The sequence below is a fragment of the Leptonotus elevatus genome, chromosome 6 (genome assembly GCF_054856555.1).
Source record: "Leptonotus elevatus isolate MCC_2025b chromosome 6, RoL_Lele_1.0, whole genome shotgun sequence".
Classification (NCBI taxonomy): Eukaryota; Metazoa; Chordata; class Actinopteri; order Syngnathiformes; family Syngnathidae; genus Leptonotus; species Leptonotus elevatus.
In genome coordinates, this window is record NC_141244.1 from 6,168,513 (window position 1) to 6,189,916 (window position 21,404).

The 21,404-nt window shown below is 37.7% G+C and overlaps 1 protein-coding gene across 6 annotated transcripts in view; it reads right to left on the bottom strand.

Annotated features, from left to right (window-relative positions):
* Positions 1-21,404, bottom strand: part of plecb (plectin b) — a 134,761-nt gene that overhangs the window by 27,763 nt on the left and 85,594 nt on the right. For 2 of the 6 annotated variants that reach the window (XM_086078168.1, XM_086078167.1), the window contains exons 1-6: positions 10,197-10,559; positions 8,509-8,570; positions 3,801-3,890; positions 1,544-1,621; positions 1,358-1,450; positions 442-608 (exon numbers count right to left, since the gene is read on the bottom strand). In XM_086078168.1, coding sequence (XP_085934294.1) covers positions 442-608; positions 1,358-1,450; positions 1,544-1,621; positions 3,801-3,890; positions 8,509-8,570; positions 10,197-10,314 — 608 coding nt within the window. In that variant the 5' untranslated portion in view covers positions 10,315-10,559. Of the gene's footprint in view, positions 1-441; positions 609-1,345; positions 1,451-1,543; positions 1,622-3,020; positions 3,057-3,800; positions 3,891-4,437; positions 4,453-8,508; positions 8,571-10,196; positions 10,560-21,404 lie in introns of those variants that run through there. The other 4 variants (XM_086078162.1, XM_086078166.1, XM_086078163.1 and 1 more) reach the window with 4 other exon arrangements.

Here is a 21,404-nt window from a genome sequence, read left to right on the forward strand (position 1 = left end):
CACCCATCTTTTATAGTATTTCGATTCATGACATTCATTAGCTTTCGATTGGTCAATACAAAACACTAGGGATAACTACCGATACTGGTACTTAGGACGGCTGTTTTACGTTCATGAACTAGAAATTAGAAGATTTTTTGGGGGGGGATTTTTAAGTATCAAAAGTACTAATGGTATTGTTACTTGGTTTTGGTGACAACTCAAGAGGTGAGTACTCATACTGGTATCAGTCTGAAAAAAGTGGAATTGAATATCCCTATGTATACCCAGGCCACAATACCGAGCATATTTATGAAAACAATATTAAAATTGAACTTGTGTCCAAATGCCAAACCTGCTCCAGTATTATTTTTTTTTTTACAAATAAAATGAGTGGATAATGAAGTGTCATGATAAGCTTTAACCTTAAAGTACTGATGTCAAATCTGTGAGTAGACTTACTAGTGTTTATGTATGACAGCATTGAAGAGTTTCCCATCCCTCCAGCTGGTGCTGAAGTTATCACATCGGAGGCCTTGGTATCCATCCGTCATCCTCTGAGACCAGAGAAGGAGCTTCTCCTTGGCTGTCATATCTTCAGACTGGCCATTGACCTGAATATCTGAGATCTACAACAGTTCAAAACAATCGTGTAGTTACACACTGAAAAAATACACGATAGAAACAATTTGAGGTAATGTTGAAAAAAAATTATCATAAGTGGAAACCCAAAGTTTGAACAGAATCAATATAAGAAACCCAGGGTAAAACATGATTTAGTTGTAATTTAACTATTAACAGCAGCAGTATATGATTCATTCTTTAAGTGGGTTGAAGTTCTTTGTGCTACAGAATGGATTTGGTTGGTCTAAAAAAGCTCATCATTTAAATAATTTAATCTTGAGAATGTAGAGTGCCAACTTATGAGACCCACATCCAATATAACAGTTATGCCACAGCTGCCATAAATGAATGATAATGAAAAAAATTATGCTTTTCCGTAACACTCTACCATAGCTGCTGGGGATTTTATTCCAGAACCTTTAGGCATTTCTGCTTCTGCTTTTAGTATTAAATGCAGGAAGAGGCCTGTATATATGGGATGTGGTCTTATCACACCCTACCCTTGAGAGTCAGGCACAGTGACTCATACTCACACACCCTCTCACGCTGCGTTAGTATGTCATGGTGATTTCTTGGATTGTGGTAAGAATTGAATATGGAGATAGAGTATACTCTCTGAGAGCAGTTTGTCGGGGTGCAATCCAGTTTGATTGGTTCCAAAGATTTGGGAAGAGCCAGATGAGAGGTGCAGATCCCAGAGATGGAGGGATGGAGCGAGAAAATAATGAAACACAACACTGACAGCTGAGGAGACCTGAAAGTGTAGGATGATGGTCCATATTAAGCCAAGGGTCAGCTTAGGGTTCCCGTCTGCAATGTCATCGTTTCTGATGTTAACAAGCTTGACCTAGAAACAAAAAAGGAAACAGAGAGCAATTTGATCAGGAAATATAGTCATGGGGCAAATTGATTCTTACTTTGATTCAATCAGATATTTTACCTGTCGGTGCTTGAGGAAGTCCAGTGCTATTTGTACATTCTGCAGTTTGTGGAATCTCATGCGGCCTTTCTCTCTGGGCTGAAAAGAGCAAAGAATATAACATATTGTAAGAATCCTGACTGAATTCAAGGGGAGACTAAAAGAAAGGGTGGATGTCACTTGAAAATACAATAATAATAAAAAATGCTGAACCAAAATTCTCATGCTTGCAGTTGTGCCAATGTTTGGTTGTTTTAACTAATTCCCTCCCAGCTATTTTCACAGAAGCAACCCCCTTCGCTCCCAGCTGTTTTACTGGATTTTGACTGATTTTGCAAAGTCCACAGAATAATGTGTTCTATTGCTATAAAAACATAGAACCTACCAGAAGAAAGATTGGAGTCTCTTCTTTCATCATTAATTATTTTTTTTTCTATCTGTTTCTGTTTCATCATTATTCAAAAATCTGTTTAAAACAGTGGGGAAAAGAGCTTTTTGCAACATGGCCATGGTTGATCTCTTATACTCTGCTGCCACCTGCTGGCCGTTTTTGTAATAACTACCATTGCTTCAAGCGTTCTCTTCATTTCAGAGGCTGCATCAAAGCCTTCTGTATGCTCTAGCATAAAAAACATTAAAATACGTTTTTGGGGCCATGGCAATATTTTAAAACTACGTATTTACAGTTTCTGGACTATAAGGCACACTTGACTATAATAATTTGGGGAATACTCAAGTTTGTTACACATATAAGCACCGGGTTCCTGCTACTTTCTTTTTCATAATGAGGCAGCAAACACTGTATTTGGGCTCACTTGGTTTGTTTTGCTCTGCTTGACGCTCTTGCGCTTTCTTTATAGTGCGCCTCCTTGTGATCTGATGAATAAGCCGCACCTTTGTATTAGCCGCAGGGTCGAATGCAAGTGAAAATAGTAGCGGATTATAGTCCAGAAATGACTGTATACGTTTTTGGGAGAAAATTAATTAATAACCTTTTCACATAATATAACAGTAACTTGTTGGAATGTTACAGATATAATTAATTAAACTTATTAAGGTGCCATTCTGTGAAGGTTGTAGAGAGGTATGATGTTGCTCTTCCTTGTGGATGAAGAGGCAATACTAAATATTTGTCACTTTATTTCTAGTTTTCATATTTTGTAATTGTCTTCTAATGTGGAGAAATATTGTACATTCAATCACATTGCTAAAACAAACAAAAATAACTTCATGGTAACCTAAAATGTTGGCACAGTATTGTATATTTTGCTAATATACAACTCTTATAAAAAAAATTATATATATATTAAAAAAAGGCCCAAATAAAATACAACAAAGAAACAGCTAAATAGACAAAGCAAACATATTGATGGAAAAAGTACAACAAAATATGAAAAGTTGATTTGGAGATCAAGCCTATAACCAAATCTCTGGGAAAGCACAAGTAAATGATGAATCTGGTGAGGGATACGATAAGCCAGTTTAGAAACCCACTCACCAATTGAACTCTCTTGAGAACGATTTTCTCCCTCAGCTAGCTCCAGAGGAGCAATGCAAAGAGAGCCAGATGGCAATGATCAGTTGACACAGAGAAAGGTTAAAGGGAGGCAAAGGGGAGGTGAAGGAGAGGAGGGAGAACAGGAGCTGAGCTCTGGATGCAACAGGCGATCATAAACAAAGGCCAAAGTTCAAGTTTGAGATCATGTTTACTTCTTACAAAATAATAAAGCCTAATATTAGCAAGGTGGAGCAGTTGACCATATTTCCTTGAATTAGGAGAAATGTTTTAACTCACAAATAAATTAAATGTTTTTAAACACAATTTTAGGTTCATGTTAGCTGAGAGAAATTAACAATCTTCGGGTTCAATTGCAGTTCTGCATTAAACAGAAACATTTTGCCCAGATGAGTTGTTCCATAGCAGAAGTCACGTTGTTCTTTAGTTGGCACTAAAAATCAGCGCTGACTCTGTAATAGTTGTAGCCAAGTAGTGCACTCCATAAATGTTAACATGTATTTAAACCTAAATAGGTACAAAAAAAATTCTGTACCAAATATTATATATTTTGTCTAAAAATAAAATAGATTGTGTTCAATAGGGAAAACAAATATTTTTATTATTGTTAACTTTTGAGTTATAACTTTAAAACCGTAAAATATCAGCCCATGCCTACTACATAGATGACAGAAAATATCAGGAGTAAGATCAAACTAACTGACTAACAAAATGAGCATTTATTGCTTCAAGTAAACATTTTAGACATACAAAAATACTGACCAGTTTTTCTCCAGAGAGGACCTCCAGCAAAGAGATCAGGTTATGTCCATCTCGAAGGTCCTCATACAGATCTGATACATGGCGCTGAGCCTACCAGAAGAACACAACAAACTATTTGAGCTATGGTGTGACAACAGTTACAGTACATTATTATATATTCAGGATTGTACAGCAGTTTTATTAGCTAATAATTCAAACTAATTGGAAATAGCATCTAGTTCAGTATTGAGTTTGTTGGATAAGAATTCCCCTACAGCGCTGTCTTTTCTGCCAATACAATTATACATAAGTCAAGAATGTAGTGCCGTAAGCAACTCAAGTCTGAGCCTTCTTAAAAATGCAGAATAAAAAGTGAGGAATTTATGATTACGAAACCAAAATCAACTCAACCACATAAATGAGGATTTAAAGATGGCAATGAGTTGAAAAACGGTGCTCATAATGAGTAAGTGATGGAGGTGCAGTGTTCAACGGTGTTCAGACAAGTCGGAAGGTGAGCGATGTGAAAACACAATTTGATGTGAAAATAGAGCACACGCGGTAAATGTGGGGGCAGTCACAATGCAAGTATTGAATCAGCCATCCTTCCAGTCCACACATGTTTAGAAGAACTAAACTACAACATGCTGGTACCTACCTCTGCTCTCCAGGGCTAAATAGAGAGATTAAAACCAATGAGTAACATACTAAAGAATTGAAAACAGGAAAAACAAATCAAGTGCAATGTACAATATGATATATAGTATGATGGTTTGGAATAGATGGTTTGGTGGTATGTGAAGGCGAGAGACATTTTGATGAGCGTAGTCAAATTTCAGCAACACCAAAGACTAAACATTACTAAAGGATGATATTGTTTGGTCTTGTAGCAAAAGAAACCTCAGCCCCTAAATGGAATGAAACAAAATTGCCCTTACAAGTTAGAACAGCGGATGATTCATTTTGGCAGGAATCGAAACCACAGACTTACATGCAGATGAAGCCACAAAGTGGCCACCAGGGTTCACTGTTAACACACTTTAACTGCTTGGATAATACAATACTTATTTGCTGTACAGTATCATGCAAAAAATATCTTAGGCCTTAGAATGCGTTTTTCAGTTTATTGACTTGCAATTAATTCATAAAGTTGTAAATGCATTATGTTCCTTTTTAAGGGGGATATATGCTTTCTAAATCGTTATTGTCTTGCACTGTTTAATGCTGTTACTGCTTCACTTTACCTACTTATCAGCACCTTTTAATAAAATAGCACTGAATAGAGTATGTGGATTCAACTTGATCAGCTGTAATGCGTTGTATGACAAATTACCCTTAAAAGGCAAATATAACGGTTTTTCCCTCAGGGTGAAAATCATTCACAAAAGACGACTGACAGGCCCTCAAACTTGTCACTGACGACTCTGTCATCAAGTACTTAATATGCCCTGCATTTGACATTAAGTAAACATTACCTTACGCAACCCATTGACTGAGCAAGGAAAAATCTGCTCTGTGTCCCTTTACAGCCCCTCCTTACCACACCTAAACTACAGTGTGTGCCCCGTCTGGCCCGCCATCAAACTATCACTATCAATCACTTTGTCAGTTTAACCTTAGCACAACATTCCATACTGTTAACACTTCCCGTCCATATGTGGAGTCATTCTTCTCTATGGTGGCGTTTTAATGTATTAAATGTATTTTTCCCATGGTTCAATAAATTAAGTCCATACCATGTGGCTAACGGTCTCTTGACAAAATGGGTACTTTTTGGGTTTTATGTTCATTGAAACATTTTCATTGCATTTTTTCTCCTTATGACTCAAATGAAGAAGGCATATTGACATATTTCATAGTACTTGTATAAAAAAATACACATTCAGCCACATTTAATGTTTCTAATAAGAAGTATATGTATTTGCAATCCCAGTTAGAAAATAAATTACTGTATATCTTCTCAGATGTACAAAATGGCATGGTATGGTACGGGTGGCTGGGTGGGGGGTGTGTCTGGGGGCGGCGATGGGTGGCGGGTGTGGGTCGTGGGGGGAGCGGGGGCTGCGGGCCGGTGGGGTGCCTGGTGGGCCTGCCGTGCCCCGTTCTACGGCGTTGGGCTGGGGGTGCGGGCCGTGTTGGGGAGGGGGGGCACTCCGGCTCCTGGGTTTCCTCTCCAGCCGGTCGGTTGTGTCCTGGCGCTGCCGAAGCCTGGGTGGCCCTGGGGGGTTGTGCTTGCCCTGTCCTGGCCGGGGTCGACGGCTCTCCTCTTTGGTGGAGGTTTTTCATGCATGCCAGATCCACCACGCCAGCATCTACCGAAATTCAGACACAATCTGCTTCTTCTTCTGGTAGCTGAATCGGTGAAGGCTGATATCTGTGGATCTCACTCTGCTTCATCTATCCTTCCTTCCTTTTTTTAGTCTTTCCTTTGGTCTCTTGAGGTCTCTCTAATTTGTTGGAATTGATATGCTTCTGGGGTTGGTGAAAGATTCTGGTTTGTAACCCTGTGTGTAGTAAGTGGTGTCTGGTCGGCGCTGGATTTCATTTTTCTCTGTTTTCTTTGATCACTTCTCGGGTCTCCTGACAACTTCACGACTATCGGGATTCTGAAGTATTCGGTTTAGGTGAAGGGTATGGAATTTTTAGCAGGTTCCAGGTGAATTAATGAGCACAAACTCACACACGCACACACATATGCACACACACACACATATGCACACACTCACACGCACGCACGTATGCCCACGCACACATGCACACAAAACAAAACACAAAAGGGCGAGAGCAATGATGATATGTTGAATAAGTAAGATTACCGAATGAACAATACTGAGCTCTCTCAAAAAGAAGGAAAAAAAAGTTAATAACAGGCAGCTGTGGCCAAGCGATTGAGATCATTTCCAAACCATCCCCGGACACACGGGTGTGGTGTCCTTGTGCAAGGCAACGGTACCTTGAACTGCTCCCTGCCCCAGTGGGTGCCGATAACAGTGTGTATTTGCTCTTATGGGTCAATTGCAGAGCTCAAATTTTGTGAATGTGACAATAAAATAAATTCATTTCAATAAATATAATGTACAGTATTTACAAATGTAGGACTTTGTAACACATTACTGTTGTACTGATGTTGTTTAATTAAGGTGTCTTCAACAACATTGTCCTATTTTACCGAATTAATGAAATGGACATACAAAGTATAGGTGAATGTAGAATGAATGACAATTGACAATTCCTTGTCCTCAGATGCAGTACCAACAACTTCGTCTCAAATCCAATTAAGGATGGCTAAACTAGTTGCTAGAAGAATTCTTGATAAAATAATAATAATAATAATAATAATAATAACATCAATAATAATGAAAAAATATGTAACAATAATAATAATAATAATAATAATGTGTTATAAATGAATTAACAATGATGTTTACACTTGCGAGTTCAGAGGAAATCTGCTTGCCTGTGTCTTTTTCAGTTTAAGATGAGCCGGAATGCAAGTACCCACCTAAACCTTGCACAGCACATGTGCTTCTGTTGGCCTCTACAACCATGAGGATTGAGCTGAACTGCATCATTTCACTTCTCAGAGGTAACTAAGATAATCCAGATGTCTATGAGTCACACTCCAAAGTTCACAGTGAACGCGTACAGGAAGAGAAACAAACGCGCGAGTAAGTACATGTGGTGGTATGATACGTTAGTGCTGCACTCACATGAAGAGGAAAACACTGTACCGCCCCACCACCCAACACCACCCACCTAGTTCCATAACCTAGGAAGATGAACGGACTCAGTGAAGAAAATGTCCACGTAACAAACAAGTACTTAATTCCACAAGGCTACGCGTCTACACACATATTACTGCCCATTGTAGTGTTTAGAAAGACAAGTGACACAAAGATGGAGAATTACACAACTACGAAGGCGGGGCTTGCGTTATTGAGGCAAATATTTCACTCAAGAGAAATTTCAGAGTGCCCTTGTGTACTGTTTGCCCTCATGAATCAAGCATTCATCAGGTGGCTTTCAGGCTTCAGTTTAAGAATCAAAAGAGGGGAAGGTGACTGCGGACAAATGGTTGAAACAGATTATCATCCGGTGACTGACCAGCTGTTGGGGAAAGCCAACATGGCTGTATATGTAATATATGATAATCAATCATACTAACTGGACAATATGAGAATAAAACAATGAATGTATTTTGACGAAACAAGGGATGGTAGCTATGGGCATCTACAAATGGTGATCCCAAATACATCAACAGAATACTGCTATACTGTAGTTTTATCAGAACTGGGCCACGTTTTTACATTCGCGTCATAATAATGGTTAGTTATATTTCATAATTCTAAAACCTCATTTGTAACTGTGCTTTTATACAACTTTTTGATACACTTTTTGAAAACAAAGCTCTGAGCAAGATTTTGTTATTAGTTATTAGTAGCTGTATATATGTTTTGACCATGTACTTGGGTGCCCCCCCATCCTATAGATTAATGTGATCATTCATACTTGCCAACAAGAATTAAACATACCCAGCTATTTGCTGTGACTGCAGTTCACACTTAATGCTTACGGGAAAATTAATTAACTTCACCACATCGAGGTTTCAACACTCAGTTAACACGGGCCAAAGTCAGTGCAATGACTTGCACACCTACATTTACAAGAATCAGTGAAAGTGGATTTTGAGGACAAGTGCATGTTTTCTATTTTGAAGAATGGCCATTACCTTAATCAAGTGCTTGTTCACCCATTTTGTGAAGGTCTTTTTCTGTACTCGATCTCGTTCATCTGCAAAATACAGAAACCACATTCAAACATCAGAATATGTCATAACCAGTGCATTAATGTAAAGAGATAGGTTGAAAATGTCATACTGTAGAATGATTGAAAACATACAGCTGAATATAATGCAATTGGAGCGAAAGTAAAGGTAATGCATTTGTTTACATGAATAAAGCAAATAAAAAGGTGTGGTGTGTTTCTTTTCCGGACAAACATTATTTGTCAATGGGTGGAAAACAAAACTCCAAACAATGTATGAATGCATCTGAGTCAAACTGCATCAATGTATTAACATGAGATTTGTCCCATTGCCTCAAAAAGTTTGTATCTACAAGGAAATGTCTCAATTTGTCTATGCTTGATTCAAGTGTTAATATACAGTCTCTATATGACATGACATGGCACACAGTACCAAGTGAAGAAAGCAATTATCCAACAAGACACGGCAAGACCCAGAAAGGGAACACACCCATGAACGCAACTACGGTACACTACCTGCATTTACACACTTCCTGTTGTGTCTCTTTGAGAGAACTGGTAAAAACCACAAGGTGTGTTTTACCAGGATTTATTATTGTGTCTGCTGCCAACTCTTAAGGCTACAAAGAATGTTGCTTACTATGTCAGAGTTGAGTATAAACGTCATATTGGAAAAGGACTGAGGAATTTATGATACCCCTACGTGCAACTTGTGACTCTTCTACCCACAAGTATTGACTCACACGGCAACTCCCATATTGTATCACAGTCACCTATGGCCATCGCTATAAAATAATTTATCTTATCAGTAAAACAAAAGTGGTGTGTCCACAGCAAAGTGGCACACCCAGTAATGGTTAAGCAAAGGGCAGCAATACAATCCTTCCACAGTAGATGCCCAAATTAGCTTTCTTACAATAATTTTACTAATACATTATTGAATTCTATTGAACTTGGACAAAGAAAGTTTTGGGCATGCACTTAATTGAACCACAGTGATCTCTTTCTGTCTGTCAATTAGACTTGTGCCACAAATAACACTTTCCTAAAAAACTGTTTTCGACATGAGTTCCTCTTTGGCACACGCAGTCAAAGCATTCAACCTCTACTGTATTATCTCACCCGGATTCCACTGTTGCAAGCTGACATTTGACTACAAAAATGCAGGCAAATGCTTGTTGATAGAGACGGACCCCAGTGTCACCAGACACAAACAAGTTTCCAGACCCAAAACAGTCTAGCAGGCAACAATATTTCAAGGCTGCTGTCAGTCTTGAGTGTGACACAAGAAAAAGTTAACAGTAGCAATGTCTGTCAAATCTACAGTATTTCACCACTGTATGTCATGAGGTATGTAATACTCTTGAATAATAACATGCTTCAAAATCTTATTAAACTAAATGTTCTATGAATCATAGTGTCCATATATATAGCCAACTAATTAGTTTTTGTTTTGAGGATGAAAAGTCAACTGGTTCTCAGCCAAATGAGCTACAAAGAAAAATGGATGGATGTTGCACAACAATGCATGACTGACCAATACAAAGTAAGGTAAAGGGTATTAAATGAATAGTTACAAATACATCTAAAGTTATTTCACTATAGTAGTACAGCACCAAGTTTGAAAGGCATTACAACTCCTCATACTGGTACCTTTCCTGGTGTCCATAGCCTTCAACATCCCCTGGCAATAGATTTCATCTGAGGGCATCCTGTCTCTGCCCATGCTGTCAGATGAAAAATTCCTGTACCTCTGATGTGAAGAGGCCATTGTCTGTCACAAATAATATTCCTAATTTCAAAATATCATTGGTGACTGATTGCCAATATGATCTTGGTCTTGGCTCAATCAGTCCTTTGGTTTGTCGCAGCAGTCCTGTGGCCCTGGTTCGCTCACTACTTGGAAAATCTACCAATTTCTCCTCGCTTGCCTCTGAACCTCCCCACTCCCTGACTGAGTTCAGTTGAGCACTTTCCTTATCCTCCTTGTGTGTTTTTCCTTTCCCTTTCTCCGCTCACCCAGTCTCTTTCATAGTAAATGGTGCCTGTGGGCTATAAAGTCCAGACCTGTCTTCCTATGTGTGTATTTAGTGGAGGACATTGTGGGTAGGGCTCTAAACACACCCTAAGCCAGAAGAGGAGGGAGGCGGGAGAAGTGTGGTAACAAGCGAGTACTATCACTTAATCATCCTATTTGCAAAAAATATCACACAAACCCTCGAGCTGAGTCAAAGCATAATGCAGCATAATTATATATATACAGACACAGATAACCCCTGCGATAAGGACCAAGCCGTGTCCCAGATAGTAAAAATCCATTAATAATTGACTCCTTAAAAGGAGTTTGTTGATGCTACAAGATGGCAGCAAAGCACTAAAAAACAAGATCATAACGTATCAACTCTACACAACTAGCATGTACAGACTCATCAACTGCATTCATTGGTTAAATTAATCAACAGAAACAAACCACCTTCACATGAGGTTCACCAATGGAATTAATTACCTATTAACTAGCCAGCACAAACTAATGTTACATCACACATTAGCATACAGATGCACTGCCATTTAACAAACATATTACTTTCAACTTTTGACAATTACAATATGCAAATTTCCAAATGCCAAACCGCACAATTTCAAATTGGTCTCTCTAAAAGAGCAGTCATTTTTATCACCCAATCCAATTTGGTTTAGCCTGGCCTTTTCCCTTAAAAGAAGATGGTTGACTTGCTGTCGTCAACTATTGTATGAAGTAATCAGCAAATCATCTTATCAACTCAGACTAATTACACATTTCCTGTGTTGTGTAATTTAATTCAAACATGTATATTTATTACTTCCGGTAAAACACAGGGTCATGCACCCTGCAGTTTAATCCCATTTTATTATTATGTTTTTTTTGCAGCGAGTTTACTATATATAAAGATGCATTCTATTTCCCCACCTTTTCTGACTTTATGTTCTGAGGCAACCAAAGCCATTTCCCAAGGTGCAAAGTATTAAACCTAACTTGTACGAACATGAAGGTGATGCATGGGTAAGTGAGTCTGCATGGGTGTGAGTGTGTTTGCTCATTTTGAGATACGTTTTTTAAGATCAAGAGACACACCTGTGCAGTTCCATTGAATGTCTGGGCAAGCTTAGGAATTAAGGAGTGGTGCAGGGGTGGGCAGTTTGGAGCCAGAACGGAACATAATCATGATTTACTTAATATAATTTAATATATATATATATATACACACCATTGTGTCTGACATTCCTTATGTGATTATAGCATGTTTTAATTAATAGAATCATCATGAAACATGATGATTGTGAGCCTGATCACACATTGCTATGCCACATTGCTAACAGAACGCACCCCAGATGTTGTAAATAAAAATGTGTTTTCCCTACTAGTTTTTTGTTTCCCCACAGAGGATGGTCATAATAGGTCATCATCTTGAATTAACTGAGGCAAGACTCTTGTCAATTGTTTGAAATCAGCAGTGGTGCTGGTTATTCAATCTCAACTAGTGAAAGTCTGGCAAAGTATCATGTTTACTGCAAACTATTTGTCTAAAATGTTTCTGGTGAACACCAATACTCACTTTGCTGGACATAGGAATAGGAACAAAACAGTCCTTTGATTTTGAGAGGATATCCTACTGTGAGAATACATTGACTACAGAGCTCCAAGTTGGCTTTGACAGTGGGATTTCTTCTTTGATCTTTTCACATCAGGGGTCGCCACAGCAAGTCATGTTCGAAGGGCTCAGGTTTTAAACTGGATGCCTCTTCTGGCACAGCCCTCCCATTTATCTGGGCTTGGACCAGCAATAAATTGGACCCATTGAAGCTGCATGAAAATAAACTATATATTGTATACCCCAACAGTACCAAGGTTCCGTCAGTGAAGAATCCAGTAAAAAACTTGAGCTATTCATTCTGTCCCAAACTCTTTGAGGAGACTCAAATCACAGCAGACAACGATACTCAAACTGTGGAACACTGTCGTCATGAGCTCTTTCCTCCACAAGGAAGACGTATCATTAAGGTCTCAAAATGCCTACGACTCGACTCCCTCATCCTGCTCCATTAAAACCAGATGGAACACCATGCTCTTATACAAGCAGTCAGAGTTGGGGAAAGACGACATGGGTTTTCACTACATCACAAATTATACCGCATACCAATTTATTTTATGACTTACATGCATCTATTATTTATATTATTATAGTTGGACATTTTCACCATTGGAGCAATATTGGTCACCTGATTTAATATAAATGGAATTGGTGGAGCCTAATTTCAATGAGTTTAGGTTTTCAAAGAAAACATAATTTACCTCCCTGTATGACTCCCATGACAGATGGTGATCTTTTTAAGCAAGCTGTTTTTGAATGGAAAGCTACTATGACTCGTTCAGTCGTCATAGATACTAATACCAAATAAATACCGCTACCACTAGAATGCTTGATATCAATCAATCAATCAACCAACCAATCAACTTTCTTTGTGTAGCACATTTAAGAGATCCACAGGAGAGGCCAAAGTGCTGTAGATAATAATAATAGGGAAAATAAGTTTAAAGGACACGGGTACACAAAAATTTAAATAATAATAATAATAATAAATATCACCATTATTAATATTATTAATAATAATATTATATTAATATATGTATTTAATATAATATATTAATATCATAATCCTATTATTAATATTGATATTAATATTAATATTACTAATAATAATAATAATAATAATAATAATAATGAAACAGTTGCTGTTTGTAAAAGCCATACAAGATAAGTTACTGTGTGTAAAAGGCCAGAGAAAAGTAATGTGCTTTTAAACATGATATTAACGACCGGGAGCGAGGAGGCCTGTCTAACACTTAAAGGTAACTATTTCCACAGCTTGCGTGCAGCAGTCGCGAATGTTCTGTCACCTCTAAGCTTCCGCCTTGTTTTAGGGACTGCCAGAAGCAACTGGTCAGCTGATCTTAGGGATCGGGTTGGGCAGTAAGGCAAAAGCAGCTCTGATGAATATGGTGGAGCAGGATTACCCGGTATTCAAACATTAAAAAACAACTGCTTAAAACATACATAAAAACTTAAGATACATTACATTTCCACATAAAAAAACAATGACAAATAATTTTACAGAAATAACTATATAATCAAATATAGTTATTCAGCATTTTCTTTAAAAATGCATGAACTTATTCTAATTTATAGTTCCTGATCATAAAACAGCCACAAGAGGGTTGCTCATACTGGTGTCTGCTGCCGTCATGAGTACAATACCATGAAATAAGGTCAGTATCGGCCAGATACCGTCACTGTATCAGTACTCGCTTATGCCTAACATTGATTAAGGATATTCCAACATATGCAGCCATACATCTATAAAATTTACATTGTATTCATGCTACCATTACTATCCGGGCTTTGAATCCGGAACAAATACATTTCATTATGGCTTGTGACAATAACAAATGTATTTGAAGTTTCTCAAAGAGATTCTTTGTGAGGGCTGCAGAAGACTGACGTCAATGTATTAGGTTACACTTATTGCTTGGCTCGAATTTCTTCCATAACAGCATGTCTTCACTAGTCCATTCAGGTGAGAGTGTATGTAATATTGCATTATCTGGCCAACCACACCCCAGCCCATAGAAAAGGAATGTTGATAAAAGTAGGAGTGACCTAAACACACCCTAGGGATTACATTACAGAGTTATCTTTCTAAGAAGAGGAGGAGAATTTTGGAAAAAGAAAAGCAGGACTAGACAGCTGGCACATCGACCACATCACATACCAGATCCTAATTCTGCAGTCCTCTGCATAACACACCTTTTGATTGTAAAACATGCGCCACCCATGCAAGTTGAGCCTCCTCCTGAGAGTTTTATTGTAACAGTAGATAATCAGTTGGGGAAGACTCTCAGTGAAAGCCGATTTTTGCCACTGGGATTCCTGGGGCTTAACGGTTCTACAGATGAAAAGAACTCCTTAACATTATCCATATTCTCCCAAAACTTCAATGGCTTCTTCCTGGTCCATGCGCCACTCTTCTAAAATGTATTTTGACAAATTTCTTTCATCCTTTTTTTCCTTAATTTTGATGATTGTAAATTGTAAAATGATTAAATAACCTTTCTATAATGCCCAAATGACTGCTGTTAAAAATGGTTATCAAAACTCTTCATTGCAAATGTAATTGTATTAATTTTCCTTAAGAATACATTATTTTCATAGTGTCCCAGATGACAAACCTATAAAGTATATGCATATCTTCAGGTACACCTGCAACAATCGAGTAAGATCAAATGCAATGTTGTTGTTTTTTAAACAAATCCACCTTTCTGTTGACACTGGACTATGATGGGGTGTCGCATTATCATCCATTTAACACTCCAAGCGGATGGCAGATATCAGAGTGAGATGTCTGAATTCAGTGTAACAACCGTCAAACATCTGAAAAACTTATTTAACTCAACAAGCTTCTAGATGAGACACAACAGCTGAGTTTTAAAATAGCTCCGCTGTGAGTAGCAGAAGCCTGGAAAGCCACCAAGTGTCAGGCTGGCCATCATGTCAATCGTTAAAACTGATCTATTTAGCTTGGATCGGCAGGCAACCTGGTGGTGTGCAGAGCTGAAGGTGGTGTGCTTGCACTGGCTTTAAAACAGCATCGAGTGTCTCCCTCTGCAGGTCAGAGCATCAAATATCTCTTGAAAGTAAAATGAGATTGTCATGTTTTCATCCAAATGAATTGAGGTAGAACAACTTTTAATATTTATTTGATTATACAACTTCTTTACAAATGCCAAACTTCTAACCAATAAAACTGCACCAGCAACACAAATTAAAACAAATATTACATGAAGCTGTCAAAAAGATTTGTTTGTTTCGAAGACTTCTGTTACATTGCCTTAGCCAAAGGGGATGTTTGGGGATTTCCCCCCTAATGTTTGTTTCTGTTGTTTCTCAGTTAGCCTGACAAAAAAAAATGCAGATGCATTTATCACTTAACAAAAGATTTTGAAAACGTGTCTCTCTTCTTAGTTTATTATTATTAAATTTTCTAAAGGCGGCATTATTTGATTTGGCCTTCAAGATAATTTGCTTATTTTCTTTTTTTGTGTTAAGACATTCAGGGTTAGGGTTAGCTTAGCAAATTTTCAGAATATTGATAATAATAACACTGATATATTTAATTAAAATGAAGACAAAATATGCCAAATATCTTACTTAGCTTAAACGTGTCATCAGTTAAAAAAATTAATAAAAAAATAAACGCTTCTGCACCAACTTGTGTGGTATTTCCTTAAATCCAAATCCAGGAGGCCAAACAACCAACACGTTCCAGAAAGTAACACGAATACTCATTGAAATCTTTAGTAATTTACCTAGATTTGTACTGCTTTTATTAATTTTTTAGCCTTTTAAAGATTTATTTCACCAATATACTATTAGTGTGACGTTGTAAAAGATACAACTAATTATTTTTAGTATACAGTCATTATTCATTGACGAAGAAATTGATGTAAAAAAGGAATATCTATTGGGTTCAAGTCAGCTACATCCATAAATATTCATATATATCTCAACTTTTTTTTCCAATTCTGATGATTGTGTATGTTTTGCTTGTTGGGATTTGCATGAGATACTCAGATTACAGCTGGAGCCAATTAATTTGGCTCCAGCTGTAGGCAAAATCTCACCACAGTGCATTCCTTTTCAATAAAGTCTAGCAAGTCTTTAACCCATTAAAGGCCTTCATTGAAATACTTGAAATTTAACATCTTAGAAGGTTATTTATATCACAAGACTTAAAAAAAAATGTTTTAAGCTTTTTCCTCATCCTTAATTGGTTATATTTACATTCATTATTGTATGATTTAACTGCATCATTTCCTTTCTCATTGCTTTTCTTCACTGACTGATAGGTAAACCAAATGGCTTAGTGTTGTATGTACTGTATGTAGTAGTAGTATAGCAGCAAGAGTGATATGTAAAAAGTTACTCATCAATATTAAAACCACAAATTAAGTGCAGTAACTAAACACGTTCCTTGCTCCGCAGTATACAGGACTATAAACTATATTTTGAAGTTGAAATGTGCAAATCCAAAAGTTTTTATCATACTGTTTCAATAAAACATTCAGTACTGACTTTAACCGCATATTTGATCTGATATTAAACATAGCGCTTTTTTCCCCCTGAAAATATGAACACATATTTTATGATGATGAAGGTAGAATAATTAATATTCGGAGTAAATCTCCAAGATAGTTTTAGAGGTTATTATAGTCACAGAAGAGAAAGCTGTGAGCTGTGTTCGAAGCCGGCCTCTTCTTGCTTTGTTTTTTTTAAGTTTCCATCCCAATTGTGTCATATGCTAGCTATCACAACACTACATATCTGCGGGGACAAGCATGACGTCAAGTCGTCAACCTCCACCACACCACCCCCAAGAAACTGAAGGGAAGATAAAAGTTAATAGGTGTAGTCACAGTTTAAAAGGCAGGGCTCTTTGTAATCATCTGGACATTGGTGGAACATGCATGATGTAGAAAAATGTTTAACATTAACATTTATGGTCTAATCCTCATTATTATGAGACTGGGGAGAGTCCTGTGGCTTTACTCAGCTCAAGAAAGCTCCTCCACACACAATTGTTAAGTTCTCAAGTTCAATTTACCTACACAACACATTTTACTGAGTAGATATCTATTCCAGTTTCCAGGTGTGCGTGTTCCATTCAGATTTTATGTCATTCCTGTAAGGTTCCAACTTTTAGCCATTACGACCCTAATGGAACAAAGGCCAACCAGCAGTCTTCCTAATGTCAGACACGCCAGACCACCTGGTGTGAGGACTCTTAAAAAGAAAGAGGAACCACTTTCAAATTGATGTTTTTGCCCACTTTTTTTTTACGGCCACAACAACAGATAAGAGATTAAAAGAACACACCATTGAACGTTCATTTCCCTTCATTCTATTAGGCAGTGTGTATGAAATACCTGGTATCTGTATTTGCCCATGCCTACATACTACAATCATCACTCAGAATAATCGCTTTACCTTTATAAGTAATTATTCATGGAATTCATGTCACATAAATCACCACAATTGCTGTCCATGTCTCATCATGAGTAACAATCACAAATGAAAAACTAGAGCCTGATGTACTAAAATCGCAAATAGCGGGCACTACATTTTGTGTTCACACTAATAGATTGTGAGCACTGTTGGTGGGCATGTTGCACGTGATTTACTACGATCTCAAACTTTAGGAGCTGAATTACGTTTGCACTCACTCTAACCGAGTTGTTGGTAACAGGTGAAAAAGTAGTGAACAAAAGGGTTTTGCGGTTTAGGTACCTGTGATTGTTTTCACTATGGAACATTTGTGAGAGAACTACAAGCACAAAATGAAGTTTGAAGTAATATTACTCAGAGGAAATTAACTGTTAAAATTTTGGGGAAGCCTGGAACCACATAAAAAACATGTTTTGTTTGATTTAATTCAACTCGACTGCATTGCAATTCAATGTACAGTATGTGCCCCTCCTGCTTTACATTACTTACTTTATAAAACTTGGGAAGCAACCTGGAAAACTACTCTGGGAGAGGCCAGCATCAATTGTCCCAGTGTGCTGATATGAGCAACTTGACAGACGGAATATGTCATACATGTAGATGATACTGCGTGATTTCTTGTGACTGGCTCCAAGCCAGTCCAAGCCAACATTTTAGTAAATCAGGCCCTACTATATGTGTATCTCCTTTGAATGAAACACACACCTATTAGTCAATTTTAGAATGTGTTAATTTATGATGGGGCACAAATCAGAAGTTCCTAGGTAATATTTTTAAGAAAGTCAGCAAAATAGCTCTATTTTTTCCAAAACAGTGAGCTTTGAACGTGGACTGCAAAGGAAAGTCTAATCTTCTCACAATTACCATCACTGAGAGATCAAATGTGGCAAATGCATTCTTTCAAAGCACTATCAGGACAGTCATATAACCACATTTTAACGAGGCAAGGCAAAAAAAAAACTAAAAACATTAGGATGGAAATTCCCGGTATACAAAAAATAAAATAAACAAAAACATCGATAAGGGTTTGTTTGGCATGTGTCTCATGTGTAGCCTATAATAGAATAACATAAAACGTACTACTGATGGAAAATTAAATATGTAAAATTTATTCATCCAGGGGTTAGTATTGCACAACATTCCTCTAAGTTGAATGACTCAATTACTTCCACATGATCAGTGCAGCTCTGAACAACAAATTGCTCCCTTGAGACACTGAACTGTGGCAAAGCTTCCAAAGGGACAATGAAAAATTATCAGTGGTGAAGTCACATGCTATTTATTTTGGTGTGTATCAACTGTGTTGCGAACTGATCTGGTTTAGAAAAACCTATAGGGGGTGGGGTTGGGTTCACAAGTGGTATGAACAACTCGCCAACATTGTACCATGTGTTACGATGTTCCCAGTTAATGCTTGTCCTAGGCAAGATTTTATTTGGTGCCATTTGTGATTTACATATACTTAGGAAAGAAACTGACATATACTTAGGAAATAAATTGAATTTTTAAATTCACATCACCCAATATGAAAATAAAAAAAAACAATAGATTCCATTCATCCATAATATGCAATGTTATACTTATATGACATTCACATTAGTAGTGTAAATTAGGCCAATGTAGACACTGACATAGTACAATTAATCACCACAAATGATCAAGGCAGCAATAGCTAAAATTCCCCAAGCTGTGAAGCTACAGACACTGTAAAACTGATTACAGTAGTCCCTTGCTACTTCGCAATTCACTTATCGCGGAATCACTATATCGCAGATTTGTATTTGGGTCCAAAATTCATGTATTACGGAGTTTATCTTGGGTTGTACCTCGCTATAACACGTTTTTTTTAAAGATTATTATAGTTCTTGCTTGAACTGCTACTGGTGAGCTAAACTGTGAAGTTTAGCGTAGCTTACCAGCTAGCTAGACACAACTTAGTCAATTGATTGGTCGAGAGAGAATTGTCATTTCTGAGAAAAAAAGAGGAAAGGAATGGGGCAGAACACGAGACACACCTTTTTGTCGTGTGTTCCTTTGTTTACTAGGTCACATTCCTCTGTTGAATAAATCAAGTGAGTGTCTGTGTCGCTCTGGTAGTATGTCACTATATTTACACAGCTGACAGAAATATTGCTATCATATTGACACACCCCAGGGTGGAAAATACACACCGTTCCAAACTGTACTGTGATAAGCTGAACTCTACCAAAGTGAACACCCCGTGGGACCGGCTCACCAGGCTTCACTCACTCACTGCTGCAGCCGACAGCAGAGGCCGCTCTATTCATTATACATGGCGCCATTCCACCTGGGTCATGGAAGAATGTTAATGTCCATGTTCTCACTTTGACACGCACAACACAACACGCAGGATCCTAGCTAAAGCAGTGCTAAGGAACGAGTAAACAAAATCCAAGAGGTTTGGTATTACTCGCTCACGAATGCTATAAATGATCATTTACACAAGAGGCAGATCTGCCGGCATGTAGAATGAATGGCTGTATAAATAAATAAATACATAAAAATAAGTGGCCACAAAGACCTGAGATCCCTGTATTGGGTACCATTTGTTCAGCCCAATAACTCATAAGTAGTCACTGATGCCGATACCAAATAGGTAATTTTAAAGAAAGATCTATATATCAATATCTATCCATCCATCCATCCATCCATCCATCTTATACATATTTTAATTTTGATTTTGCTTCATTTGCATTCAATGAATGAATGTAGTGAATCAGATAAAGGATGACACTAGATCAATCAATTGGACCTTGCTTCTATATATGGGAGTTTAGTCACATATTAATTAAACATCTCAAGACTTTTCTCTTTCGTCTCGTCACACTCACATTACTTTGCTTGGCTTGATAACAACAAATGTGCTCACATCAGAAAAACCTCTCTCATAGTTAAAATCTCACTTTAGCTACAGGACGTTTATTTTGAATGGATATTAAATGCCTCTGCAGGTTTCTCAGACACAGACAGGTTTTTAGTGTGAAAAAAAACAAGACAAAACCGGTTTGGGAAGCACTGTTGTTAAGCTGTCATTTGCAACTCTGCTGTAAAACAGAGCCATTGGGTGTTCTGTTGGAATCCTATCAGTGTCACACATGCCTGTGTAACACGAAACCAATCAAGTCAGCTCCCATTATCACAACGAGGGTTAGTTATTTGCGATTGCAATTAAATGCAGACATAACTATTACATCTTACAGGCATAATATGACACTAAAACTGATTTGAGTTTCGGAATAAAATCTAACAACAGCCCCGCCCTGCGTGTACTGGACCAAATGTTTGGCAATATAGAAGAAAATACGAAGACCTGTGTAATGCTTTTACATTCAAACATTTTAAATTCAATGCTAACTATTGCAAACAACTTTAGAGATATTTTACTGCAACTTGCATCTAACTTACCTTTTGTGTTCTCTCAAGCTCCAAAATGTATCTAAGTGTCCCACCACTACCAGGTAGGAAGAGTGTGACCCACAGTAAGGGTCTTACAGGCATTTTTTAGAACAGAAGGAGAAGGTAGAGTAGATGAGGGTACGAGGTTAGTGGTGACAGGTGGGGCCTTCATGGTTGGGGGAGGGGGTCATAGAACAGTGAGATGGCATGGGTGTGGCATTTTCTTTTTCACAAGAGACAATGTTCAAGAATCCTTGCTGTTTTCTCCACCCTGATATCACTAATCAAAGAAATCTTGATTTGTGCCTCACATTTATTCAGCTGGATTACAGGCCAAATCCTCCTC